This window comes from Equus asinus, chromosome 4, assembly GCF_041296235.1.
Source record: "Equus asinus isolate D_3611 breed Donkey chromosome 4, EquAss-T2T_v2, whole genome shotgun sequence".
In the NCBI taxonomy this organism is placed as follows: Eukaryota; Metazoa; Chordata; class Mammalia; order Perissodactyla; family Equidae; genus Equus; species Equus asinus.
The window spans coordinates 79,645,315-79,672,805 of record NC_091793.1 but is presented as its reverse complement, the minus strand read 5'-3'; the positions used below and the strand labels follow the sequence as shown (position 1 = coordinate 79,672,805).

The window sequence follows — 27,491 nt, the reverse complement described above, 5'->3', positions numbered from 1 at the left end:
CATTTCCTCTAAGTCAGGAGGACAGTCAGGGTCGGAAGGTTGGGTCAGAGCAGCTGAGGCTGTGCACCGAGTGGGTGTCACCCGTGTCTCTGCTTGTGCTCCAGGGTTGTGAATGTGTTTTGGATAATCCACAACTATGGGTCATCAGTACCCCTCTCCACTGTTCTAGCAAATGTGCGTGAGTTGATGTTTTATAAAACAGGAGATGCTTAGGTTTGGAAGGCCCAGGCTTCATTCCATGGGAGGGAGGTCCCTCTGCAGTGTCCCTGTCACTTCTACCAGTTCTGTACTCTGGACCAACCCAGTAGAAGCATCGTCCCCTCTCCACGTGGTGGCCTTGGACTGGGGGATGCTCCTGTACTGCAGCCCCTTTCCCCATGTGTGTTCTTTTCTCCACACCAAACACACCCACTGTGCCAACCTTTCCTCAAGGTTGCCCTCTGCTGGTGTAACTGCCACGCGCTATGGTGCCAGCTTTCAAGCCTGCAGTTGACAAGACTCCTAGATTGAGAAGTCAATTGAGGTTGACTAGGAAATCAGTTTTGGTATGCAAAAGAAACCAAGCTCACTCACAACTGGAATATACAACTATGTACTGGAGGGTTTGGGGGAGAAGAAGAAGGAAAAAAAAAAAAGAAAGAAACCAACCTAGAATATTACAATACATTCTCAAGTGAGGAGTCATGGGACGGAAAATGTAAATGACAAATATTTTAGAAGTCAAGATAGGGCCTTACCTGTGTGATGGTGTTTCCTGGTTTTCTGGATCCATGTAAGCAGATTGGGCCAAAAAAAAAAATCGAAAGAAAAAAAAGGAAGAAGGGGCTATATTAAAAGGAAGGATCTGGGAAGTTAAACTAAATGCTCATACATTAGGTAATATTGTATACTGTACTATTAAAGTGTCTTACTACATATTAAAAAAGTACTTTTTTGCAACGAATGTTTTCAAAAAGAAGGAAGGAAAGAAAAAACGAGCAAGCAGGAGAGAAATGGACTAGAATAAAATAGAAAATATCAGACTGCATTACATATAAGGATTGCATTACATATAAGGAGTGCATTTTTATGTTACGTTTAATTTCAGATATACACACACACATAAATGTCCACATAGCTACACACATACCTAGTGATATAGTGGTTAAAAGCACTCTGTGATCCTCCGCTTGCAAGCTATGTGATCAAGGAGAAGTTCTCTCTAAAAAAAAAACCAACAAGATATGAGCTCATTTACATGAATAAAGCCTGGAGGTGGACAGTCTAGAGTGGGTATAATCATCAAGAATCCAAGCTCCTCATATCGTTGTTTTGTCATTCTTAAGAAGGCTTCTACCTCATGGTCCAGGATGGATGCTTGAGTTCCTGCCATTAGGTCCGCAATCCAGGCAGCATGAAGCAAAAAGGAAGTTGTACCTGGGGTTGATAGTTAGCTGTCAGTAGAGTTGGACCAGTAGTTCAATTATTGAAATACTTCTGTACCAGCTGGTAAATAGCTGCTAGCCCCCTGAGGCCCAGAAGTTACTTATTTCTTTAAGTCTCAGTTTCCTCCTCTGTAGGATGAAGATGAATAATTGCACCTATCTCATAAATTTACTGTGAAAATTAAGTGAGATAATATACATACATTCTTATCGCAGTAGCCAGCACAGGATTAAGGCTCAATACATTGAAATCATCACTATTATTAGCTATGTTTTATAACAATAAGTTATAAGACGAAAAATATGGCATCAGAACGGAAGACAGTATTCAAGGGAAATCTAAGGCAGAGAGCAGTGGCATTAGTACAGTGTTTTTACTCATGCAGGAGCAATAATAACTCACCTAAGAAGGGGTAATAGTAATAATTTTCCCATCAACCGGTCACTTCCTGCCCATGACTTTGTGGCTGTGGCTTTTGACTCAGTGTTTCTGGAATCTTTACTGATTAAACCCGTTGTCACTGTTCATCAGTCTGGGGCATTTGTAGCTCAGAGTCAATACTTACCATGTCACATCAATCCCACTGCAGGTCTTGTTCTCTGACTGATGGCCTGACCCTTCAGACGGCCCGTGAGCGGGACCTCGAGACAGCAGGAGACTCCTCAGCCCCCAGCTCGGCCTATCAGAGAGTCTGGGGGACGTTTGCTAACCAGTCCCGGGCAGAAAGGGATGCTTTCCTGCAGGACGTCTTCCCTGAGGGCTTCCTCTGGGGCGTCTCCACGGGGGCCTTTAATGTGGAAGGGGGTTGGGCTGAGGACGGAAGGGGGGCAAGCATCTGGGACCGACTTGGGCGCCAGAACGCTGCCAAGGGCCAAGCAACGCCGGAGGTGGCCAGTGACAGTTACCACAAGGTGGCCTCGGATGTCGCCCTGCTGCGTGGCCTCCGGGCTCAGGTCTATAAGTTCTCCATCTCCTGGTCTCGCATCTTCCCTACTGGACAGGGACGCAGCCCCAGCCTGCGGGGTGTCGCCTACTACAACAAGCTGATTGACAGCCTCCTGGACTCACACATCGAGCCCATGGCCACGCTGTTCCACTGGGATCTGCCTCAGGCGCTGCAGGATCTCGGCGGATGGCAGAATGAGAGTGTGGTGGAGGCCTTCCTGGACTACGCAGCCTTCTGCTTCTCCACTTTTGGGGACCGTGTGAAGCTGTGGGTGACCTTCCACGAGCCGTGGGTGATGAGCTACGCAGGCTACGGCACTGGCCAACACGCGCCGGGCATCTCCGACCCAGGGGTGGCCTCTTTTAAGGTACTTCCCACCCTTGCAGCTCTTACTCATTAGAGGAGAAAGGCCATTTGCCTGGAAGAAACTTATTTTATCTTCCCATAAGTATGTCTTTGCTTTGTGTCCTTTAAAGGAAATCAAAGAGAGGGAAGGAACCATAAATTGTTAATCACCTTATTTTGTCCAGGCACTGCGCTGGCACTTTAAAAATAGTTATTACATCCTCAGAACAGCGCTGACGGATGAGGGAATTGGGACTCAGGGAGGAGGAAGCAACTCAGTCACAATGACCTTGCGAGTGGGTTAGCACTTTGAAGCCAGCACTTGAGGCCAAGTCTACTTGACTCCAAAGCAAGTTTTCCATGTCAGCCAGCACTCTTAATTACAGACAGAAAACCCAACCCAAACTGACTTAGGCAAGGAGGGGATTTATGAGCTCAGGAAACTGAAAGTCTTGGTTTTAGCTGATCAGGGTGGACCTCGATCAGAATGCAAATGTTGTCACCAGGACCCAATTTTTCTTCTTTCTCTTGCTCCCCTCATTGGCTTTATTCTTGTGCTACTGGGTAGCTAGATGACAGCAGCCCTGTCCTCATATTTCAAGACCAACAGGAAAGAAAACTTGCCTCTGTTCTGGCATTCCTAGCAAAAGTGTCCCTGTGTCTCATGGTCTCTCTGTGTGGGTGGCATGCCCATCCTTGAACCAATCACTGGATCTAGGATAGGGGACTGTAGTGCACCGACTGGTTTGGGTCCAGGTCCCCACTCTACCCCTCAACACGCTGGCTGAGAGGTGGGGAGGCGGGGCAGGAGAAAGGGCTTGGCTTTCCAGAGGACAATCAGGAAATCATTTCAACGAGAAGAGGATGTATGTACTAGAGAAACATTTTAAATGGCTTAATGTGGCTTCTTTGCATCATTTCCCTTTTTCTTCAAAATTTCCCAGAAAACCTACCAGCTTTCTTTGGCAACATTCTTTAGGATAGACATGTCAGTATGGCTTTCCCTGCCATACTCTGGGTTCTGTTCTGAAATAGGAGTATTTACTGTGCCCCATGCTGGATGTTAAGGAGGATGCACGCCCATGCCCCCAAGATGTGAAAGTGTTTTAGGGGAGATGATACTAACACACATAAGAAACTTAGAGAGTAATTCAAAGAATCCACAATTAGAATGAGCTGGAATAGTGTGCATAAATGACTCATTGAAATCCCCAAAGTAGATGACTTTATTTTTTAGAGCAGTTTTAGGTTCACAAAAAATTGAATGGAAGGTACAGAGATTTCCCATATACCTCCTACCCCCACACACGCACAGCTTCGCCCATTATCAACATCCCCCACCAGCGTGGTACATTTGTTACAATAGATGAACCTACACTGACACATCATTATCACCCTAGTGCCCATTATTACTTGACATGTCATTAACACTTCTCCATGTCACTACACAGTCACAGTGATTCATTCTGATGCTTGTCTAATATTCCATTGAGCACCTGCCTGGCACTGCCTAGTTTAGAAGGGAAGCATTCCTGCCTTTTGGAAAGGAGCACAGTTTGCCAGTGGAGTTTGGGACCCAGTTAAGGACTAATATTTGGGACATGAGAAGCAGCCACGAGTTTCACTTCCTAGGGCATAATTTGATATGAAATTCTTCAAAAGTAAGTATCATTATCTTCAAATGATAAAAAGAAAAGGTAGCTAAGGTATAGCAAACTCCCTCCTGCACCCCAAGTTTCTGGTCAGTGCTTACGTACACTATGTCATTTACTCCTCCTGGATGGATCCATAATAATCCGGTTCTTGTACATGAGGAAGCCGAAGTTGAGAAAGAAGGTTGTTTGAATTTACTGAGCAAGTTAGTGAGAGTCAAGATTTAAATCTAGGCTTGTTATACTTGACACACCCTGCTTTTGCCCCTGCTTTCCCACAGTGCTCCACCAAGGAAAGCTGTTGACTTTTGTAAGACCCTGAGTTAAGTCTGCAAAGAGATTCCTGGTTGTGGTCTTTCTCCCTAGATATCATTAAGTAGAAAGGAAAACAGGCTAGAAAGAATTGTCCCCTCCTTTGTGTGTTAGCTAAAATGCCCCGTCTTCCCCAATTAGTTGTTAATTAATTAGTCAATAAGTACTTAGTGAGGACCGAGGCAGAATAGCATTGTGGGTGACAGTACAGGCCTGGAGTCTGACTGCCTGTGTTCTACACTTCTCTGGATCTTCTTTTCCTCATCTGTGTAGTGGTAATAATAATTGTACTTGCCACATAAAGTTGTTGTGAGGACTACATGAGAGAATTCATTAATAATTGTTGTTGTTAACGTGGTTGTTGATGCTGTTGCTATTGACCTGTTGACAGTAGTGTTGACTTGTTGACATTGTTGTCCACATTGGTGATATTGCTGGCACTGATGTTGTGGTTGTTGATGTCAACATTGTCCCTGTTGTTGATTTGTTGATATTGTTGGCATCAGTCTTAACTTCTTGTTGATGTTGTTGACTTCTTGATGTTTTTGTTGACCTTGTTAATTTGTTGATGATGTTGTTGACATTAGTCTTGATGTTATTGATGTTGACATTTTCAGTGTTGTTGTTCCTGACATTATTGGCGTTGGCATCAACTTGTTGACATTGTTGTTGTTGACTTGTGATTGGCTTGTTGGTGCTGTTGTTGACATTGCTGTTGTTGTTACTAAGCACTGTATTTCCTTCCTTCTTCATCATCAGGTGGCTCACTTGGTCCTCAAGGCTCATGCCAGAGCTTGGCACCACTACAATAACCACCATCGCCCACAGCAGCAGGGACGCGTGGGCATCGTGCTGAACTCAGATTGGGCAGAACCCCTGTCTCCAGAGAGGCCCGAGGACCTGAGAGCCTCTGAGCGCTTCTTGCAGTTCATGCTGGGCTGGTTTGCACACCCTATCTTTGTGGATGGAGACTATCCAGCTGCCCTGAGGGCTCAGATTCAACAGATAAACAAACAGTGCCCCAGTCCTGTGGCCCAGCTCCCTGAGTTCACTGAGGCAGAGAAGCAGCTCCTGAAAGGCTCTGCTGATTTTCTAGGTCTGTCGCATTACACTTCCCGCCTCATCAGCAAGGCCCAACAAGATACCTGCATCCCCAGCTATGATACCATCGGAGGCTTCTCACAACACGTGGACCCTGCGTGGCCTCAGACCTCATCTCCTTGGATTCGTGTGGTGCCCTGGGGTATTAGGAGGCTATTGCTCTTTGTATCCTTGGAATACACAAGAGGAAAAGTTCCGATCTACCTGGCTGGGAACGGCATGCCCATAGGGGAAAGTGAAGATCTCTTTGATGATTCCTTCAGAGTAAACTACTTCAATCAATATATCAATGAGGTGCTCAAGGGTAAGAACAGTGGATATACTGGTGATTGGAAGGTGGGTGGTACTTCTCCAAGTCTTCAGAGTTTTGTTTAATAGGACAGAGACAGTCACCCAAGGAAACAAAGCCAAAAAGTAGTATTAGTAGCAATAGCATGAGTCTTTCACATCAGCCTCCTAACTCTCTCCCCTAAAAGCCTCAAGTCTTTACTCCTATGTTCTTATTCCCTAGAATGCCTCCCTTCTACATTTTGCCCACCATGAATCCTATCCATTGATAAAGCCTCATCATCTTTTAATGCATTTATTCAACAAATATTTGAGCTCCTGTTATGTGCCACACATTGTACAAGACAGTAGGGATACAATATTGAACAAACAGCTTCTTTTCCCGTCGGGGGCTCATAGTCTACAGAGGGACACAGACAGAAAATTGCAATATAGGATGGTAATGGCGTTACAGGATGGCATGAGGACGCTTAAGATGGGATTCCAACTTATTAAATCTTCTCTCATTGCTCCAGCCACGTTGATCTTCATCTCCTTTAACTAGCTATAAAATCTACATTCCACGTCATTCACTTTGATCCACTTGACCCATATCTACAGTCTTATTCTTACCTACCATATTGTTTCATATGTCTTATTATTCCAAGTAAAAAGGAGTAGCAAAGTTTCATCCCATATGTCAGTCCAAATTAATTGATAGTAGCTAGTTGTCCACCTAGAGGACTGTGTTGAGAAGATTCCAAGGCCCTATCTAGATTCAGAGAGAGAGAGTTGATTAGCGATACCTGCCCTGGCCACTAGAGTAAAGAATGGAGACACACCACTGTTTGTGAGGTTAGACACCCTCTCTTCTACTTTGCTTGTTCTATTCACAGCATCAAGGTTACAATTCTGCAATCTTCATAATCTTGGAAGCCCTTTAAGACATTATCTCAAGTGATCCTTGAAACAGCCTCACACAGTAAACAGGGGCGGATATTATCCTCATAAGATGACTGTGAAAACTGATGCTCTGAGAGATTAAATGAAGGGCCCAAACAGCCAGTGAGTGGAAACATAGGCCTTTCTATTTCTGGCTCAGCTCTTCACTCCACCCTCTAACCTATGAGGCTTTTGTTCATCTTTACTTTCCCCAGATCCTAGCATAGCCTGGGACAAAGTAGATGCTTACTAAATTATTTATAGAATGAATGAGCAACTTTACCTACCTCTTCTACAATCAATGTTTGCTGATAGGCTGTGTAATCTGATAAAAATAGGCCTTAATACTTTGCTGGCTCCCTGTAGGAGCCTGCAGCCGTTGCCTTACTTTGCCTTTGGTCCTTGGTTGACTCAATAGACTGTTTCTTATTCTCTCACAGTTCTGGAGGCCAAACGTCCGAAATCGAGATGTCAGTAGGGCCTCTCTCCCTCCAAAGGCTCCAGGGGAGAATCTTTCCTTGCCTCTTCCAGCTTCTGGTGGTGCCAGGCATTCGTTGGTTTCTGGCTGCATCACTCAATCTCTGCCTCTATCTTCATGTGGCCCTCTCATCTGAGTCTCTTATAAGGATGCTGATCATTGGAGTTAGGGCCCACCCAGTTACTCCAGGATGATCTCGTCTTGAACTCCTTAGCTTAATTACATCTGCAAAGAAGAAACTTTGTCCAAATAAGGTTACATTCACTGGTGGGGGCCATGGTTAGGACTTGGACATATCTTTTTGGGGACACCATTCAACCTACTGCACCAAGGAGTACCTTTGTTTAGGCTTTCTTTGTCTTTTTTTAACATGGAATGTGTGACCATTTTACGTCAATATTGCTAAATGTAAACAAGGAAAAACAAAAGCACATTTTTAAAGAGTAAATGATTTTATGTGTTCTGTATAAAACCAAGGAATCCTGATACTAGCAGATGGGGCACAGTCTCTCTATTATTCATTTTAAGACAGGCTTGATCATTTAGATTGAGATTTATAGCCATAGATATTTTGTGGGGGTTTTGTGGATGTTCCTTTTGCTCATTCTGAGGAGGAGAAAGGGTTAACTTTTTTTGCATAGCCCAAGTCACCTACAAAACTTTTATGTCAAAAGAAAAACTTTTTTTTTGGTGAGGAAGATTGGCCCTGAGCTAACATCCGTGTCAATCTTCCTCTATTTTGTATGTGGGACACTGCCACAGCATGGCTTGGTGAGTAGTGTGTAGGTCCGCACCTAGGATCCAAACCCACGAACTCTGGGCTGCCGAAGTGAAATGTGTGAACTTAACCACTTTGCCACCAGGCTGCCCCTTCTAAAGGAAAACTTTTAAAAAGCAACATCAGTAACAGAGGCTTTAACATAATCTCTATTTTTGTTCTTCTCCACAGCTGTCAAGGAGGACTCAGTGGATGTTCGATCTTATATTGCTCGTTCCCTCATCGATGGCTTCGAAGGCCCCTCCGGTTACAGCCAGAGGTTTGGGCTACACCATGTCAACTTCAACGACAGCAGCAAGCCAAGGACTCCCAGGAAATCTGCCTACTTTTTCACCAGCATCATTGAAAAGAATGGTTTCCTCACCAAGGCAGTCAAAAGACTGGCGCCACCCAGTACAGCAAACATCTCCCCTAAAATCAGAGCCTTCACTTTTCCATCCGAGGTGCCCTCCAAGGCTAAAGTAGTTTGGGAAAAGTTCTCCAACCAACCCCAGTTTGAAAGGGATTTGTTCTACCATGGCACGTTCCGAGATGACTTTCTGTGGGGTGTGTCTTCATCAGCCTATCAGATTGAAGGAGCTTGGGATGCTGACGGCAAAGGTCCCAGCATTTGGGATAATTTTACCCACACACCAGGGAGCCATGTGAAAGACAATGCCACCGGAGACATAGCCTGTGACAGCTATAACCAATTGGATGCTGATCTGAACATGCTTCGAGCTCTGAAAGTGAACGCCTATCGCTTCTCTATCTCCTGGTCTCGGATTTTCCCAACTGGGAGAAACACTTCTATCAACAGACTTGGCGTTGATTATTACAATAGGCTGATCGATGCCTTGATAGCAAGCAACATCTCTCCCATGGTGACACTGTTCCACTGGGACCTGCCCCAGGCTCTCCAGGATATTGGAGGCTGGGAGAATCCTTCCTTGATTGAGTTGTTTAACAGCTATGCAGACTTTTGTTTCCAGACCTTTGGTGACAGAGTCAAGTTCTGGATGACCTTTAATGAGCCCATGCACCAGGCGTGGTTGGGTTACGGCTCAGGGGAATTTCCCCCAAACATCCAGGACCCAGGCTCGGCACCTTACAGGATTGGTCATGCAGTCATCAAAGCTCATGCTACAGTCTATCACACCTATGATGAGAAATACAGGCAGGAGCAGAAGGGAGTCATCTCTCTGAGCCTTAGTGCATTCTGGGCAGAGCCCAAGTCACCAGAGGTCCCCAGGGATGTGGAGGCAGCTGACCGAATGCTGCAGTTCTCACTGGGCTGGTTCGCCCACCCCATTTTCCGAAATGGAGATTATCCCGAGGTCATGAAGTGGAAAGTGGGGAACAGGAGTGAACTAGAGCACTTAGCCACCTCCCGCCTGCCGAGCTTCACTGAGGAGGAGAAGCGGTACATCAGTGCTACAGCTGACGTGTTCTGCCTCAACACCTACTCCTCCAGAATCGTGCAGCATACCACACCCAATTTAAACCCACCCTCCTACGAATATGACCAGGAGATGACCGCGGAAGAGGATCCTTCATGGCCGTCCACAGCACTAAACAGAGCTGCGCCCTGGGGGATGCGAAGACTGCTCAACTGGATCAAAGAAGAGTATGGTGACATCCCCATTTACATCACTGAAAATGGGGCGGGGCTGACAAATCCGGAAGTGGAAGATACTGATAGGATGTTCTATCACAAAACCTACATCAATGAAGCTTTGAAAGGTATATGAGGGTTCATGTTCCTCTTGCAAAATCTTCCAGCACCCATTTGGCATGTGCTGGAAATGGTTTGCCAGAGCAGATAATGAACCATCAACGAGCCTCTGTCTTATGCCCTAACTGCATAATCCTTTCCCTGTCTGGGGTTACATATCCCTTTGGGGATCTGAAAAAAGCTATGGGTATCTCCCCAAACATACACACACAGAGTCCCCACAAGAATATTTTCGTGGGTCCGTTCATTCATTATTGAGCCGCTGCTATGCGATAAGTTCTGTTCTAAGTGCTGGGGATCCAGCAGTGAACAAAACAGATAATCTTCTGCTGACATGGAGCTTAGATTCTTGTGGGTTCCATGCAGCCCGGAGCAAGAAACTCTTCTCTAATTCACATTTCTGTGTTTAACTTATAAAGTGGGCTGAGACTTTTGAATTTGAGACATGTCCCTTTACTCCAACAAAAGAATTTGATTTTGCAAAGATCAGTCATTAGTACTTGCTGTGGGAGTATCAGTGCTGGCAAAAAGAAAGACAAGGTGATCTGTCTGTCTATCTGGGCACATATTACTTGTGTGTGCAAGTTGATGGTTTAGGAGGACTGGCTTGAGTTGAGGAGCCAGCACTTGGCTGGGCTTCTTGGGGTCCCTGACCTCCTGATGTAAAGCTCTCCTCTGCTCTCTTTGGAATGTTCCCAGCCTACAGGCTCGATGGTGTCGACCTTCGAGGGTATGCTGCGTGGTCTCTGATGGACAACTTTGAGTGGGTGCATGGCTACACAATCAAGTTTGGACTATATCATGTTGATTTCAATAATGCGAACAGGCCTCGTACAGCAAGAACCTCAGCCGGGTACTACACAGAGGTCATTACCAACAACGGCATGCCAGCGGCCAAGGAAGATGAGTTTCTCTACGGACAGTTCCCCGAGGGCTTCGCCTGGAGTGCAGCTACCGCTGCATATCAGGTGAGGCATCCAGGGCAGCTCCACAGCATCCATTGCATACCTACCAGGCACCAGGCTCTGGGCTCAGTGCCAGGGAGGGCAGGCACGTGAGCAGGGCATTTTCACAGACTCGTGGGAGGAAGTAGGAAGTGCAGGATGATGCAGGGGAAGTCTGAGAGATCCTCTTCCTGGAGAGCCTGGCTTCTTCACATTCCTGAATTCAGGCAGACAAGCACAGTTACGAGGGCTGTGCAGAGATGGGTGTTTGCAGGCACGATGGAGCGGGTGGAGCCTGGGCAGAAACACTTGGGCAAAGGCATGCGGATATGAAGCTTCTCTGCTGGATGCTTTTATTTCTCACCGGATCTCTTCCAAGCAGGTAATTCACTCAAAATGGCTTTCACGTGGCCCTGGGCTTTTTCAGGTATCCCAAAAACATCACAGTGTTGCCTTATTCAGGCCAAATGAACTCACTAATACAGAAATATGAGGGTTTTGCTTTTCCCAGGAAAATAAGATAAACAGCAAAGAGTGGCTTGCCCGGGCAGTTAGTGGTGGGTCCCTGCTTTACGTCTTCTCCCTCCGTTCGTTTTCTCTGACACAGGAGGGGGCTCTGTAAGCTCGTTGTAGAACCGGGGCAGGGTCAGTGGTATGGGCTCACCTGACTCTGGGTGTGCTCAGCCCTTAGGTTTTTTCTGGATAACCATAGTTGCTGAAAACATTTTTGAGGTAGGTGAAGGTTAGCTACTCCCAGACGACCACACTACCAGGTTAAAATGAAATCTCAGACCAAGTTCTGCCATATGCAGACATTTATTAACTAAACGCACAAACACGAAAACTGTTCACGAGGCTTGTTCTGTGGACTGGAGAAAACCCAGTTCTTGGTCCTTTTAGGTGTTCTGGCCAATACCTCACATGAAAGATTCACTTGAGGAAATGCCAAGAGTTCACGGACAGGATGCTGTTACTTTTATTAGGGGCAAACAGCATCCTCTGTAGCAGGGTTTCTCTAGCCTGGTCCGATTGACTTTGGCTGGATAATTCTTTGTTATCCAGAACAGGGACTGTCCTGTTCACTGTGGGATGCTTGGCAGCATCCCTGGCCTCTACCCACTAGGTGCCAGCAGACTCCTCCCTCAGTTGTAACCATCAAAAATGTCTCCAGACATTGCTAAGGGACAAAATAGCCCCTGGGTGAGAACCACTGCCCCACAGGTTTACAGCTGGACGCAGGAAGTGTTGGGGATTTATTCTAGAGCCCAGGCTGTAGGCCTTGCTGGATTCTTCAGCCTTGTCCATGCAAGGGCAGGGAGTGTGTTGAAAACATCTTGAGTGATTAAATAGGCATCAGTGAGTACCCATTTCTATTCATCATGGCAAACTTGTGACTACAAGTCTCACCCTTTGTGACATTGAATATTCCAATTAGCCAAGCCTGGATATGCGTTCTTGGTTAAAATGCCAGCACCAACTTAGCTGCATCCAGTCACATAATATCACACCATATTTGCTAAAGTGTTTTAAAGTAAATTACAGAAATTGTACCTGTCAGACTAAGCCTGTAGGTAAGCATTTGCCCAGTGGCTTGTGGTCAGCTTCCCCATAGGATAGGTGGGAGGAGAAAAAGGAAGCACAGAAACAGTAATACATGTCCTGAGTAGAAATTCTGCCTCCTTGCCTGGCACCACTGGGATTTATTTGGCTGTGATTGGAGTTGGGACACATGGAATTGTTCACTCAAACTTTTAGTGAGCACCCACCATACACCAGACACTGCTGCGTTAACTGCTGGGACACCAAGAGGAAGGTCACAATGCCTAGACCTCACGGTCTTGTGGGAAGCCAATCAGCAAGTGCATCATTGTATAATGCCACATGACACTGCCATGATGTACAGAAAGCTAGAGGAGTTCAGAAATCCTGACTCGGGAGTCCCCTGCTGACAGAAAGGAACTTATGAGGGCTTGACTGCATGACTTAATTAGACCATGTCTTGTCATCTTGAGATCGAAGGTGCGTGGAGAGAAGATGGCAAAGGACTCAGTATTTGGGACACGTTCTCTCACACACCACTGAAGGTTGAGAACAGTGACATTGGAGACGTGACCTGTGACAGTTACCACAAGATTGCTGAGGATGTGGTCGCCCTGCAGAACCTGGGCGTGACCCACTATCGCTTATCCATCTCTTGGACTCGCATCCTCCCTGATGGAACCACCAAGTACATCAATGAAGCGGGGCTGAACTACTACGTGCGGCTCATTGATGCACTGCTGGCTGCCAACATCAAGCCCCAGGTGAGATTGGGCCCCGACAACGCCTTGGTCAAGTTCACACGGTAGAGCCAGCCGGGGCAGGGAGCATATTTATTGTGTAAATAAAATGCTTTTTTCAAATTTAAATTTTGAATAAATTCACATGGTGCAGAATTCAAAAAGCATAAAAGAGTCTACAGTGAAGATTTTCCTCCATCCTTGACCCTGAGCGATCCAGTTCCCCTCCTTACAGACAACCAAGTTTGCTAGGTTCTCAACTCCTTCTCTGGGGTATGTAAGCCAGCGGGAGTGTATGTGTGTGTGTATATTCCTTTTCCCCTCTTTTTTTATAATGGTAAGATACATGCACTTTGGTAGTTGCTTTTATTTAGCACTATTTCTTGCAGATATTTCCAAATCCACACATAGTTTCCTTTATGTTCTTTCTTTTTTTTAGTTATGTCAAATTCTGCTTATACCTTACTTCTCTAATTACTTCCCTGTTAATAGACACTCTTTCCTGTGATGTTTCCACTCTTTTGCCATTATGACCAACACTATAATGAGTAACCATAGACATCCATGGTTTCGCATGGGTGGAAGCGTATCTGTAGGAGTGGTCCTAGGAGCAGAATTGCAGGGGCAGACGTGCATGTGTTTTTAAGCCATGAGTTGTTATGAATTATAATACAGAAGCTCCCTTGTGGACTTACTTCGCTGTTACCAAAATTTTTACATTTTACTTGGGAGCCTGAGAACACTTTTCCTTTTCCCCTGGGCTGTTTGTGGTATTTATGACAAAGCGCTAGGGGGCACTCGTCCTGTGAAGCACTGCGTTTCCTCTGCTGGAGCGGTTGGAGATCGTGCACTGAGGCCAGAGCATAGTCCCCACGTTACAACCCACCTCTTCCCACCCCAAAAGCAGAGCTTTTCCCACATAAAAGTGCTATCTGGACTTCTCTCCTCACACTGATAACACTGCAGGAACAAACCAGCCAGGCAATGTTTATTCCCACGAGCACTAGGGAGAGAAGATGGCCAAGTGGCTGCCTTGCGTGACCCTATGATCTGGGTGGACAGTGAGATTCATCACACGCAACAGTTCAGAACAACTTCAGAGAGCACACAGCTCTTTCGTAGCCCTTGAGGGCGTTGAGACACCAAAGAGAGGAAAAGTGCTGTGGCCATGAGAGCTTCCGGGAGGTGTGGGTCTTGAAGATAGAGAATTTGGATGGGTGGGCGGGCAGAGGAAGGGCATTTCAGGCAAAAGGAGAGACTGGGTCTGAGCTGAAGATGGCTAGTGGCCCCATGCAGACTGAGGACAGCGGAGACCCCGGCTTGGCCAAGACGGGGTGTGTCAGGGGTGTCGAGGAGAAGGCCAGGAGAGAGGAAAGACCACCACGTGGATGTGGCCAGAGGCGCCCCTCTCCTGGAAAAGGTTCCCAGCTCCACAGGAAAAACCTACAGACACATTAGATGGTGTCCTTGGGGGTGTCCCTTTACAAGCAAAATGCCTCCATCCTCCTGGGACCCTCCTAGCCTCAGACTCTCAGTGCAGTCTATCTGGGCAGGTTCTGAGGCACCAGCATCTCTGACTCCTGACTATAACATAGCTAACACTTACCAAAGAGCTGCCAGGGTGTCAGCCACTTTTCAAGTCCTCCGCCATGTGATTTAGGCCTCACGATGATTCGCTGAAGTGGAAGTCTTAGTGCCTGAGTCCGGCATCATATAGCTGGTAGGTGGCAGAGCTGGGACTCAAACCCAGGCTTCTCTGATCCAGATGCATGAACTTCTCACACTTCAATACTGCTGCCCCCCCTCCCCTCCCACCAAAGAACCCGTGAGCCTTTTTCGCCCCATCGTTCATTCTCAGCTTGAGCAGCAGACATTTGTGCTGGCACATATGGCCTCCATGGCTTCCCATGCAAAGCAGGCTGATGGAACTGCTGATCTTGCTTTTCCACAGGTGACCCTTTACCACTGGGACCTGCCCCAGGCGCTCCAGGATGTTGGAGGCTGGGAGAACGAGACCATTGTGCAGCACTTTAAAGAGTATGCAAATGTGCTCTTCCAGAGGCTAGGGGACAAGGTGAAGTTTTGGATCACGCTGAATGAGCCCTTTGTCGTTGTTACCCAGGGCTATGGCTACGGGACAGCAGCTCCAGGTAAAGGCTCCAGACCCAACTTGTCAGCTCTTTGGAGCATGGCATTCTTAGCACCATGAAGACCTGAAATCCAGGTAGCACTGGAGGAGGAGGCCAAGAAAGCCCCGTGGCAGCACCTCAAAGACCCTGCCTCTTGCTCAAGGCTGCCACACTCTTCTGGGTACTTTGCCTGAGCTGTCTGAGCCACTCTTTGCGGGAGAGGGTATAGAAACCAACATTTATCAAGTGCCTCTCTTTGCCAGACACAGTGCTGCTGGGTGCTTCACATACACTATTTCATGTCCTCTCAAGAACTCTCTATTGCTCATTTTGCCGAGGAAGAAATTGAAAGGCTAAATTACTCATCCAAAGTTACACAGCCAGCTTGTAAGAAGCGGGGCCAGGGGGCCAGCCCCGTGGCCGAGTGGTTAAGTTCACGCGTTCCACTTCGGCGGCCCGTGGTTTTGCTGGTTTGGATCCTGGGCATGGACATTGTACTGCTTGTCAGGCCACCCTGAGGTGGTGTCCCACGTGCCACAATCATAAGGACCCACAAATAAAAATATACAACTAGGTACTGGGGGGATTTGGGGAGAAAAAAAAAAAAATGAAGTGGAGCCAGGATTTGACTTCATTCTTCCTAAAGCCAAAATCTGTACTCTTTCTCCCAAACACATAGACGCCATCTATAGGCAGAGAGTGATATTCTCGGCCACATTTATTCTTCATTGACATCCATGTCTATTTCCAGGAATCTCCTCTAGGCCTGGCACTGCCCCCTACCTTGCTGGCCACAACCTGCTAAAGGCTCACGCCGAGGCCTGGCATCTGTACAATGATGTATACCGCGCCAGTCAAGGCGGCACGATTTCCATCACCCTCAACTGTGAGTGGGCTGAGCCCCGAAACCCCTCCAACCAGGAGGATGTGGAGGCGGCCAGGAGATACGTCGAGGTCTGTTTCTCCTCTGGGTGTTGTTTTCACTCTTGCCCATTTTCCCCTCTTGTCGTGATCTAGCGGAAACTTAGATTGCAAACAAAGATTTAAAATCTAGGCCTTGTTTTGCTATTTCCTGATTTTGTGAACTTGGTGAAATCATCTAACCGTTTTGTACCTCAGTTTTCTCATTTCTGAAATGGAGATGACCTACCCACTTAAGAGGTTTGCTGTGATGGAAGATCTTTGGGCTTGAGTTTTCTTTTAAGTCTTAAAAAATTATTTGCACATGCTGTCCTTACTGGATGCTACACTGGCTTGAAGCTAGCTAGTAGAAAGAAATTCCACCTCTTTGATCTCTGGTTTGGCTGTGGTAGCTAATGGAGCCGAGCTGCAAGGTCACACTTCACCTCTAAGTGTCACCATCTGATTTTAATTACTCCACCTGAGAATTTCTTAAGTTGGGGGCTTTAGAGTCTGTGAAACACATTAGTGCCCCAAATTTCCCAACTCCATGAGTTTAGCATGCATCTTTTGCATCTTTTGGGGCACGTATCTTTTGGTCATGGAATTTTGCTCCTAGGAAGTAGAGACACTAGTGAGCAGGTGCCAACAACATGGCCCACCCTGATTTCAGTCTGGGCCCCTGAGAAGAGGAGAGAGAGGAGAACGGCCCTCGTCATGGCACAGCTTTTCTCTGGCTCCTGCTGGTGTCTCCTAAGAGGCTGGAAGGAACCCTCTCCTGTGTTTCAGCATCAGGAAAGAAAGGCAAGGGTCTCTCTTGATTGGCGCTCCCTTTTGGCTCTGTGGAGGAGCCTGCAGACTGTGGCATTCGGAAGGGACACCAAGGCTTTGGTTTGCCAAAGTCTTTACAAAAGAACTTGACAAAGGTGGTCAAATTAATAAATGCGAATAAGAGCTTAATTTTCCCCTTTGCCTGCCAGCCGGGGGAAAAGTCTTGGAACGAAATTCCTGCATCCCTCATTTCAGACCCACAGAACTGGTGAATTGGAGCAATAATTTGTTTTCCGAAACCAAAACAAACCTCAGGAAATGTTAGGCTGTCATCTCATTAGATGGAGCCGCTTGCTGATGAACTGTGATACTGCAGCCAGGGACCAAGAGCCATCCATCCCCTGATAAAACCAGCTCCCACGGAAAGAAACGCTCTGTTACAACTCAGAGGGCACTGAGGCCTCTTTTACCAGAGTGAGTGTGTTCTTTGCCTCATCCCTGACTGAGGATGGAAGGCTGCCCTCACCCCACATTCCAAGCATCAGCCAGCAGAGGAGGGGAGGATGTGGAGAGAGAGAAGGCGGCTCTCAGGACTCACGCGTCATAGCATTTGGGTGCCATGTACCCTCCCTGAGGGTAAGGGTGGCCTAGACCTTACTCAAGAAAATAGATTGAAAAGTTCTCCACTTTAGGGCTGAGAATCCAAAGCCCATGGAGAATCATCCTTTGCCTGGGCAACCAGGAAAGCCTTGCAACTCAGCCCTCCCCAGAAAGTTCTGGTGGATCCTTAGGCATGATGATGGGCAGGACCTGGTCTGTGGTAAGACAGGGCATCCTGTCGTCTCTCCCCCTCTTCTGTGAGATGCTTCTAAGGGCCGCCGGGCAGCGGTTATCAAGTCCAAGGCTGTGCTCAGCTCAGTGCATGTCTCCTTGGGCTGCGGTGTTGAGACCACAGCAAGGTGAAAAGACCTGTGGGCGTTCAAGCTGCAAGGTGCCAACCGCAGCAGAGGAGATGCAGTTTAAGATTGGGGCTTGGGAGAAGGGGCATTCTGAGGTCAGCGACTTCTGAGCAGGGAAGCTGCTGTGTGCTCACCTGTCAATGCTGAGGCTCACTGTCCCCCAACTCCACCTGCAGTTTATGGGAGGCTGGTTTGCACATCCTGTTTTCAAGAATGGAGATTACAGTGAACTGATGAAGACTCGGATCCGTGACCGGAGCCTGGCTGCAGGCCTCAACCAGTCTCGGTAGGTCCTGGTGCCCATGTGCTCAGCCAGGAGAGGTTCAGGAAGAAGTCTGGTCTGTGGGGCCGAGCTGAGGCTCCTGGGCCCACAGTGCCGTGATGAGAGCTTGGCCCTTGGGGTCAGAGAGGCGTGTCTTAGGCAAGTTACTATATCTCTCAGCTTCCTTGCTTGCCAGGAAGATTAAACATAATCATGAATGTGAAGCCGTTAGCCCAGAACCTGGCACTGTTATGTGCTTGACAAAAGGCAGTTGCTATTATTATTATTCTTCAGAAAAGCCAGCAAATCTGTCCCCAGGGCACCCTGTCCCCAGGGCACACTTTTTTGCAACTCACTACTTCACTCCAAGAACAAATTCCCCAGCTCACCCACTCCTATTTCATCTAATAAGTGTGGAGACTAATGAGCGACCCTCATCCACGTGCTTTTTGCCATTTGGCCAGTAGGTGGCGACAGTTTGCATCAAAGCAGTCCTACTTCCTGGCCCAGCCCTCTTCCTGTCAAGGAAGAAGTGGCAACATCAACAGCTAACATTTACCCATCTTCTATGGGTACTTGTATTCCTATTTAAAGATGAGTAAACTGAGGCACAAAGATTAGAGCAAGATCACCCAGCTATTAAGTGATGGAGCTGAGATTTGAAATCAGGCGAGTCCAGAGCCCACACTCAGTTTGAGAGTCATCCAGGGGGCTGGCCCTGTGGCTGAGTGGTTGAGTTTGTGTGCTCCGCTTTGCAGCCTGGGTTCTCAGGTTCGGATCCCGGGTGCAGACATGGCACTGCTTGGCAAGCCATGCTGTGGCAGGCGTGCCACATATAAAGTAGAGGAAGAAGGGCATGGATGTTAGCTCAGGGCCAGTCTTCCTCAGCAAAAAGAGGCAGATTGGCAGCAGATGTTAGCTCAGGGCTAATCTTCCTCAAAAAAAAAAAAAAGTGCAGGGAAATCATGTGAGCAGAAAAGTCCAAATCTCAAAAGTTCAATAAATTCAACTTGTAAAAATACTTCCTCTCCTAATAAGGATAGACTTTGGGGAAAAGAGGCACACTTAAACCACAACAAAACCTGTAACTTTTTATAAAGGGCAGATTATGGAAATACAAATTATAAAAGATATTATAACCTCACGAACATAAAGGATTAGTCTCAAAGCATGTACCTCAGACAAGTTCTTGATTTCCAAATCTATCACGGATGGTAAATATCAGAAGTTGCAGGTGCTAATTTTGAAGGAAATAAAAACCCTGTATCCGTGTGCGTGTAGGGAGGTTTATAACAGGGTCACCGGTAGTTTCGTTTTGCGACCAGTTAGAAAAAGGGCCTCGTAACCGCAGGGAAGCCAGGCTTCAGGGCTGGTGGGAGGGGCCGCGGTGCGTCGAGCAGCAGCTGGAGGGGCCTCTCCCTGCTCCTGGCTGCCCCAGTCACCACGAGCCTGCAGTTTAGGGCGCTCCCCCGACCCTGCCCCAGGACATCCTCGTCCCAGAGCGCGGCTCCTGCCGAAGCCCCACGCCTTTAACGGCCCCTTCCACCCAGGCTCCCAGAGTTCACGGAGGCTGAGAAGAGGAGGATCAACGGCACCTACGACTTTTTTGGCTTCAATTACTACACCACTGTCCTGGCCTACAACCTCGACTATGACTCTTCCGTCTCTTCCTTTGATGCAGACAGGTAAGTCGGCCAACAGGGCACCGGGAGCAATCTTTGGAAAAGACAGCAGGGCGCCTCTTCGCCCAGCTGTTGCTCACAACACCGCCTCCTGCTGCCGCACATCCTGGGGTTTGCAGGATGAGCCCCACCCTCTGAGACGCCTCATCAAAGCTCTGCCAGTCGGATAGCGACCTGCTAGGATTTCCAAGAGGCTTCCCGTTAAGACAGAGGCGCTTGGAGGTTTTTAAAGACGTTTTCAAGAAAAATATTTTTCTTCCTATGGTTTTCTTTTTTTTGTCAAATTTGTTTCACTTAGATGTATTTCAGTCAAAATAACAATAAGGTTTTTTCTTCCTTTTTGGGGTAAAGGTCAAACTATGATTTCTGTATGACACAAATAATATATGTTCACAGTGGAAATATTAGAAAGCAAGAACAGGATATTTTTGTGTCATTTTGGAAGTGTTGGGGTATACCACCTCTCTTTTATATATATATAGTTTATATAGTACATATTATTTATTATTTAGACATAAATATATATGTACTTATTTATTACCCCAAACCATGTATATGTACACACACTATTTGGTTCCTTTTCTGACAAGCATCCTTCCACATCAGTGGCTGCGAATCCGTCCAGGTGCTTTCTTTGAAAACAAACGCGGACACCCCCACCGCATCATGCAAACCGACAGAGCCGGGCTTGCAAGGGGCTGAGGAGACTCCTCTGTTGGTCCCCATCTGAGCACCCACTGCACTTTTGCTGCCTCCTTCATCCCAGGACTGCCCTCCCCAGTGACCTTGCTCAAGCTTACGAAATGCCCTAAGTTCAGGACAGCCGAGCCAGATATATCTAGTTACTAATAAAACTAAAGTTTTTTTCTGAAGGATTCGGATATTAAGAAGTATCCAGTTAACTGATTCTTATTTGAAACGTGTGACTCTCGAGTTGTTCAAGCCTCTGTCTCCCCCAACAGGCATTCCTTTGGCACACCCTGTTGCCCTCTCCTTGTCTGTCACTGGACAGGGAGGCAGAGTCTTGGGTGCTCGAGGCAGGTCCAAGCCTCTCTGCTCCCCGTCATCATACAAATGGGGGCCCCAACTGTTGGTGCCTGCGGCCGCACCTGTGGCCTGCATGTGGCTTTGACTAGACGTAGGTGACTGAGTGGAGACCGTTCTCTGAAGACATAGCACTCGCGTCCCATTGGAGATGGTGGCCAGGAAAGCCTGGAGCCCTTTCACATCTAGCGTGAGGCGTGCTCTGTCAGAGCCAGCCCGTCGGAGGTCCACGAGTAAGATCATTTCCTCTGTGCAGGTGGAAAGCTGGAAGGACAGAGAGCTTAAGTGGCCTGTCTGATATTACACCAGCACTGAGTGGTGCAACCAGAACTAGTGGAAAGAGCAGACTTTGACGCAGTTTGACTCTTCTGGGTTTAATTATGTCTCTCAAATCTAGATAAAACCTAAGGCTTTTCCTAGTTTAAATCTCATTTTGTGTTTTGTGCAAAGGGCCTCTTGGGATTTACAAATCGTGACCCAATCTTTGGTGTTTGAACCTGCAGGGGAGTCGCCTCCACCGCAGATCCCTCTTGGCCAGTCTCTGGCTCCTCCTGGCTGAAGATGACCCCTTTTGCCTTCCGGAGGATCCTGAACTGGTTAAAGGAGGAATACAACAACCCTCCAATTTACGTGACAGAGAATGGAGTGTCCAAACGGGGAGAAACAGACCTCAACGACACTGCACGGATCTACTTCCTCCGCACTTACATCAACGAGGCACTCAAAGGTATGCCAGGCCCCCGTCCTCCCCGTGCACTCTCCTCTGTTGGGAACATCTGCTAATGTCCGCAGTTAGGGCAGCGCTGTGTCCACAGACCCCCATAATGAGAGAGATGAGGCTTCTCTCCCCTGTTGGGTTTAAGTCTTTCTTTGGGGCTGTGCTCTGGGTTTTTTCCTTCCTAGATTGAAGCTCAGCAAGCAAACCCAGGTGCCTGGTACAGCTAGACCAAGCTCCTGGCCTGGGTCATTTGCTCTGCTTGCCCCCCTCGCTGTCTGACGTCCCTGAACAGCCGCGCCCTCCTGAGGATGGTCTGGGCAGGGGCCAGGAGGATCGGGCTGGAGGGTGTCTGTAGGGTCTTTTGTTCCCCAAGCAAAAGTTTGAGACCTTCAGCTCAGCAGAACCACTTGGGATGGGACTACGACAAAGGGACGGTAAGTAGTGCTGAGTAGAAGAGAATGAGAATGCAGCAGCGAAAAGAAATGATTAGAAAATCCTATTCCAGCTAAAATCTTTTCCAAGGGCCCCCTTTTTTCTACAGGGAAGAGCATTAACACTCTAAGGCAGTGACCAAGATCAATATTCTGAGATGTAAAGACAGAGAGGTTTGGGGGCCGGCCCCGTGGCCGAGTGCTTAAGTTCGCGCCCCCTGCTTCGGCGGCCCAGGGTTTCGCTGGTTTGGATCCTGGGCGTGGACATGGCACCGCTCATCAGGCCACGCTGAGGCGGCATCCCACATGCCACAACTAGAAGGACCTACAACTAGAGTATACCACTATGTACTGGGGGGCTTTGGGGAGAAGAAGGAAAAAAAAAGATTGGCGGCAGATGTTAGCTCAGGTGCCAATCTTTAAGAAAAAAAAGAACTTCTTCAAGTAACACAGCTCACACCTCAAAATAACAATTATAGAAGGAAAAAAAAAAGAGAGGATTGTAGATAACCTAGTAGGATTTACTCTACTCACGTTCCTGACTCCCGCTAAGGGCTGAGCCTTTCTGGAAAAATGCTGGTGGCTCTGCAGCTCCGTCCAGCTAAGAATTACTGCATGTAAAGGATGCGCAGCTGTCTCCCAAAACTAAAGAAATCCTCACCTTGACCTGCGCATGGGGACTGGGGGAGAACTGTGGGCCTGCAGGCCTGGTGGAAAGGTGTCTTAGAAGGCCAGGAGAGCTCATGCTGGGGCCTCTGTGTTTGGGCAGCTGTGCAGGATAAGGTGGACCTTCGAGGATACACGGTTTGGACTCTGATGGACAACTTTGAGTGGGCCACAGGCTACTCGGAGAAGTTTGGTCTGTATTTTGTAAACTACAGTGACCCTTCTCTGCCAAGGATCCCCAGAGCATCAGCCAAGTTCTTCGCCTCTATAACCCGGTGCAACGGCTTCCCTGACCCTGCCACAGGGCCACACCCTTGTCTCCAGCAGGAAGGTGAGATGTGGCTCTGGGAGGAACTGAAGCCAGAGGGTGAGGGGTGAGAGGGGCCTTTTTCAGTCTCTTCTCTTCTACTTTATTACCCTCCTCTCTGCCTCTCCATCTCCTTCATTCATTCAACCAGGATTTATTTTCTTTGACTGCTCCAGACATTCTTAGGATGGAGCAAAGGAACTTAGGGTTAATGTTACATCTAGAAACTAGGCTCTGGTCTGGGAACAGCAGGTCTGGATTCTTGTCCCAGCCCTACCATTAACTTGAGATCTTAGGCAAGAAACTAGGCAAATGCTTCTGGGCCAATGCGAAGATCAAATACAATGACTGTGAAAACGCAGTGCCAGGCACAATGTAAGATACCCAGTATTTGTTGAATGACTGAAAAAGTATAAATTACTATACAAAGAAAGAGACAATCACCCGATTTATACTCTAATTGCTGATAGTGATATTTAAAAAATAAAACTAATTAACTTCATTCAGAGGCTCATAGTGACAAGGATACAAACCGTCACCTCAATAATGCATTCACTGTGGGTACTTGTGTGATTTCTCTATTCCCAGGATGTAGCTGGGGTTTAACATAGATTAACAGAGATCCGAGAACGACATCTGTACTAGTGCGTAAGCCACCCTTTGTTGTCCTCTCCTAGATGCTGGACCCACCGTCAGCCCTGTGAGAGAGGAGGCAGTTCAGTTCCTGGGGCTCTCGCTAGGTACGACAGAAGCCCAGACAGCTCTGTACGTACTCTTTGCTCTTATGCTTCTTGGAGTCTGTGGTGTGGCATTTCTGTCATATAAATACTGTAAGCGCTCCAAGCGGGGGAAAACACAGCCAGGTCAACAGGAATTGAGCCCTGCTTCTTCATTCTGACCCACAAGTTACCACCTCCTCCAGTTCTGCAAAATAAGCCTAGTTTCTTTGTATCTTTGCCACCCACAAAACTCCTTAGCATCTTAGATTCTGCCCATCAGACTTCGTAAAGGCCTTCTGCACTGTTAGAAACTAATCTTGAAGGATTCCCAGTCTCTGATTAAAACGGAAATATCGGCATCGCGCCCCAGTATCAGGAGTTCATCTGGGCATTAGAGGGCCCTGCAAGTGGCTCTTGTGGAAATGTGCAGATACTGAACTCGCCTAGCAGTTCTGTGAGCCACTTAACTGGGCTGTTTTAAATTTCAGAGATTTTAAAGGTGGAAACATGATTAAAAACCACAGCAATCCTTTCTGTAAGAAATCAACTCCCTAGTGTAGATAGACTGCAGTGCCATCTCCTGCCCTCTCCTCACGCTTCCTCCCAGCCTGGTACCTTGTGTTTCTCAGAAAATAAAAATGTTGCTGTGAAATGTGTCCTGTCTGCTATGGGTGCTTTTCCTTGAGAAGTAATGAAGTCACACAAACCATTTGGGGCATCTAAGTTTCCCCACCAGACCAAGGCTTTCCGCTTACATTATATATTCCCTGGGGCAGATACCATAACATACAGAGATGACCTCTGAATGATCGTTTATTCCCTCCACTGCCACCTTTTATGTCCTTCCTGTCTCTCCTCTGTCTAGGATGACTTCTGAGGGCCCAAGTATGGCCTTCAAGACCCATGTGATCTGACCTTGGTTCACTTAGACTGTTTGCTTTCTTCCTCTCTCAATTTGTGGTAGTTTTGAACTGCATGTTAACTCCTCGACTATGATCCCATATTCCTGTGTCTTTGCAAATACTATTCCTTCTGCCTAGGATGCCCTCTCTTCTAAAAGTGCCTGTTAAGTCTCAGCTCAGATAATGTACTTTCCCCTTTGGATGGCTTCCCTGAATTCCCCCGGCAGGTGCTCCTTCCTCTACTTTGCTTGTAAATATCCCCTATTAAAGCTTGACCACATTATCGTGGAACTGCGTATTTCCCTATCAGCTTCTTCAGACCAAAGGACCATGTCTCACTGTCTAGCAAGCATTTTGGAGACAGGGTGTAGAAAGCACACCTGCTCCTTTTGTGTGTTTACTCACAAAATATATCTAGAGTAGTGGTGGGTGCAGAGAAAGATGGGGTCTTTATCAATTCCCCTCAAATGTGCTAATGAAACAATCTTAGTGTGGAACACTTAGAAACGTATTTGGTCTATATATTCTTTCTAACTATCTGGGAGAATGTTTCTTAAAAACAGCAGTTTTCAACTGGTTTTAAGAGGGTGATCATCCTTAAAATTTCATTTCTCAGAAGCATTCCTTACCTGAATAATAGTATCTATAGAAAATTCCTGTCAAAATGTTCCTCTGGGGGCTGGCCCTGTGGCCAAGTGGCTAAGTTCGCGCGCTCCGCTGCAGGCGGCCCAGTGTTTCATTGGTTCGAATCCTGGGTGCGGACTTGGCACTGCTCATCAAACCATGCTGAGGCAGCGTCCCACATGCCACAACTAGAAGGACCCACAACGAAGAATATGCAACTATGTGCTGGGGGCTTTGGGGAGAAAAAGGAAAAAATAAAATCTTAAAAAAAAAATTGTATTAAAAAAACAATCTTTAAAAAAAAAAAAAAAGAAAAAAAAATGTTCCTCTGCCGTGGGCCCCAACCTGGCAGTCAGAAACTTGTGGTACACAAGCGTTTGTCTCCATCAGTAGATAGGAAATGTCTGTCAGAGGGGAATGAGGGTGATTCTACAACTGATATTAAAGACATTTCTTGGGCAGAAAGACTCAGTCTTATAAGCTGTCAATTATACCTGAATTAACCTCAAAATTCAGCATAACTTTTTGGGGGGAGGGCATGGACAAAATAATATAAAGTTTCACATTAAACAAACTTGTAAGAGCCAGGATAAATCTGGGGGTGGGGGTGGGGGAAGAATATCAAAACATATTATAAAGCTAGTTGTAAAAAGTAGTTTGGTAGCATAGAATAGAAAGGTCACCAGAGGAAGAGAGCCTAAACACAGACCAACTACCTGTGGGACTAAAGTACACGACAAAGGTGGCATTCAAAATCAGGGGGGAAAGATGGATTATTTCATAAATCATGGTGGGTCAACAGATTAGCTGCTGAGGATGTTAGCCAGAGGCATGGGGAAGGGTGCCAGATCCCTTCCTAGGATACCATATTTAAGTGAAAAAAAATGAAACCATGAGAATACTAGGATAGATGGGTTATCCTAGAATACTAGGATAGGATTTTTTAAATTAATTTCTGAAGTGGGAAAGGTATTTAGAAGCAAGACTTAAGACTCAGAGGCCATAAAGGAAAACACCGATAAATCTGACCACATAAATATTGTGGCAAAAATTACCATCAACATACTCATCGAAAGATAAACAGGGAGAAAATATTTACAGCAGATGCAAGATAAAGGACTAATTTTCTTAATATACATGAATTCTTATAAATCCATAAGGAAAAGATGAAACATGAAATAAAAATTGGCAAAGAATACAAACAGGCAGTTCTCAGACAATAAATCAAAATGACAATATTAAAATATCTCAACTTCATAATCAACACAATGCATATAAAATGCATAAAATCATTCATCTTTCATGTTGACAAAGATGAAAAAGTATACTACAGTACTGGCAAGGATGTGGGGCTCCACACTCCACACTGTTGGTGGGGGTGTAAATTCATAGAGCCTTTAGAGGAGACAACTTGGCAGCATCTTTATAATCCAAACAGCAAACACCCTTTGACTCAGTGAGTTATACAAACATATCCTACAGGGATGTTTTCGCAGCTAAGGAGATATCTTCCCAAAGATGTTCACTAGAGCAGTGTTTGTAACACAAAAACAAAAACAAGCAAAAACATTGTAATAACCAATGAATGCCACCAGAGAATGGATACTAAGTTGGGGTACATTTATCAAGTAAAATGCTATGTAGCCATTAATAAGCATGAGGTAGCTATGTATTGATAGGGAAAGATTTTCAAGCCTGTGTAAGTAAAAAAGTAAGATGCAGAATAGTATATATAATATGATCCCATTTATTTAAAAAATAAAGATTACATATTTGCTTATATATGCATAAAAATTTTCTAAAGATTACAAAAGAAATTGTTAATAGAGGTTACCTGTGGGGATTAGAACTGTGGGGTAACATGCAAGGAGGGAGACTTCATTTACATTTTATAGCCTTCTATGCTGTTTTGAATTTCTCACCATGTATACTTCTTAAAACATAAAATTGACCTATTCAAAGACTGTGAACCATTCTTTTATGTACGTTTCTTTAAGATCTATATTTCACCTTTTTCAAGGCAAATTGACTTGAGGTACTCCAAGTTTCTGCAAATATAGTTCTATAGTTATTAGCAGGGTCACACCCATTTGACAGGTTTTTAAAAATCACATATTGCTATATATATATATTTTTTTTTTTTTTTTTTTGAGGAAGATTAGCCCTGAGCTAACATCTGCCGCCAATCCTCCTC

The 27,491-nt window shown here is 46.4% G+C and overlaps 1 protein-coding gene across 1 annotated transcript in view; it reads left to right on the top strand.

Annotated features, from left to right (window-relative positions):
• The window catches only part of LCT (lactase), a 44,712-nt gene extending 20,285 nt beyond the window's left edge, over nucleotides 1-24,427 (top strand). Inside the window, exons 6-17 of the mRNA XM_014849525.3 lie at nucleotides 2,015-2,738; nucleotides 5,440-6,085; nucleotides 8,418-9,968; nucleotides 10,660-10,928; nucleotides 12,917-13,207; nucleotides 15,135-15,333; nucleotides 16,064-16,266; nucleotides 18,119-18,228; nucleotides 19,755-19,889; nucleotides 21,434-21,657; nucleotides 22,849-23,076; nucleotides 23,730-24,427. Coding sequence (XP_014705011.3) covers nucleotides 2,015-2,738; nucleotides 5,440-6,085; nucleotides 8,418-9,968; nucleotides 10,660-10,928; nucleotides 12,917-13,207; nucleotides 15,135-15,333; nucleotides 16,064-16,266; nucleotides 18,119-18,228; nucleotides 19,755-19,889; nucleotides 21,434-21,657; nucleotides 22,849-23,076; nucleotides 23,730-23,950 — 4,801 coding nt within the window. The 3' untranslated portion in view covers nucleotides 23,951-24,427. The remainder of the gene's footprint in view (nucleotides 1-2,014; nucleotides 2,739-5,439; nucleotides 6,086-8,417; nucleotides 9,969-10,659; nucleotides 10,929-12,916; nucleotides 13,208-15,134; nucleotides 15,334-16,063; nucleotides 16,267-18,118; nucleotides 18,229-19,754; nucleotides 19,890-21,433; nucleotides 21,658-22,848; nucleotides 23,077-23,729) is intronic.
• Nucleotides 24,428-27,491: the final 3,064 nt, after the last annotated feature.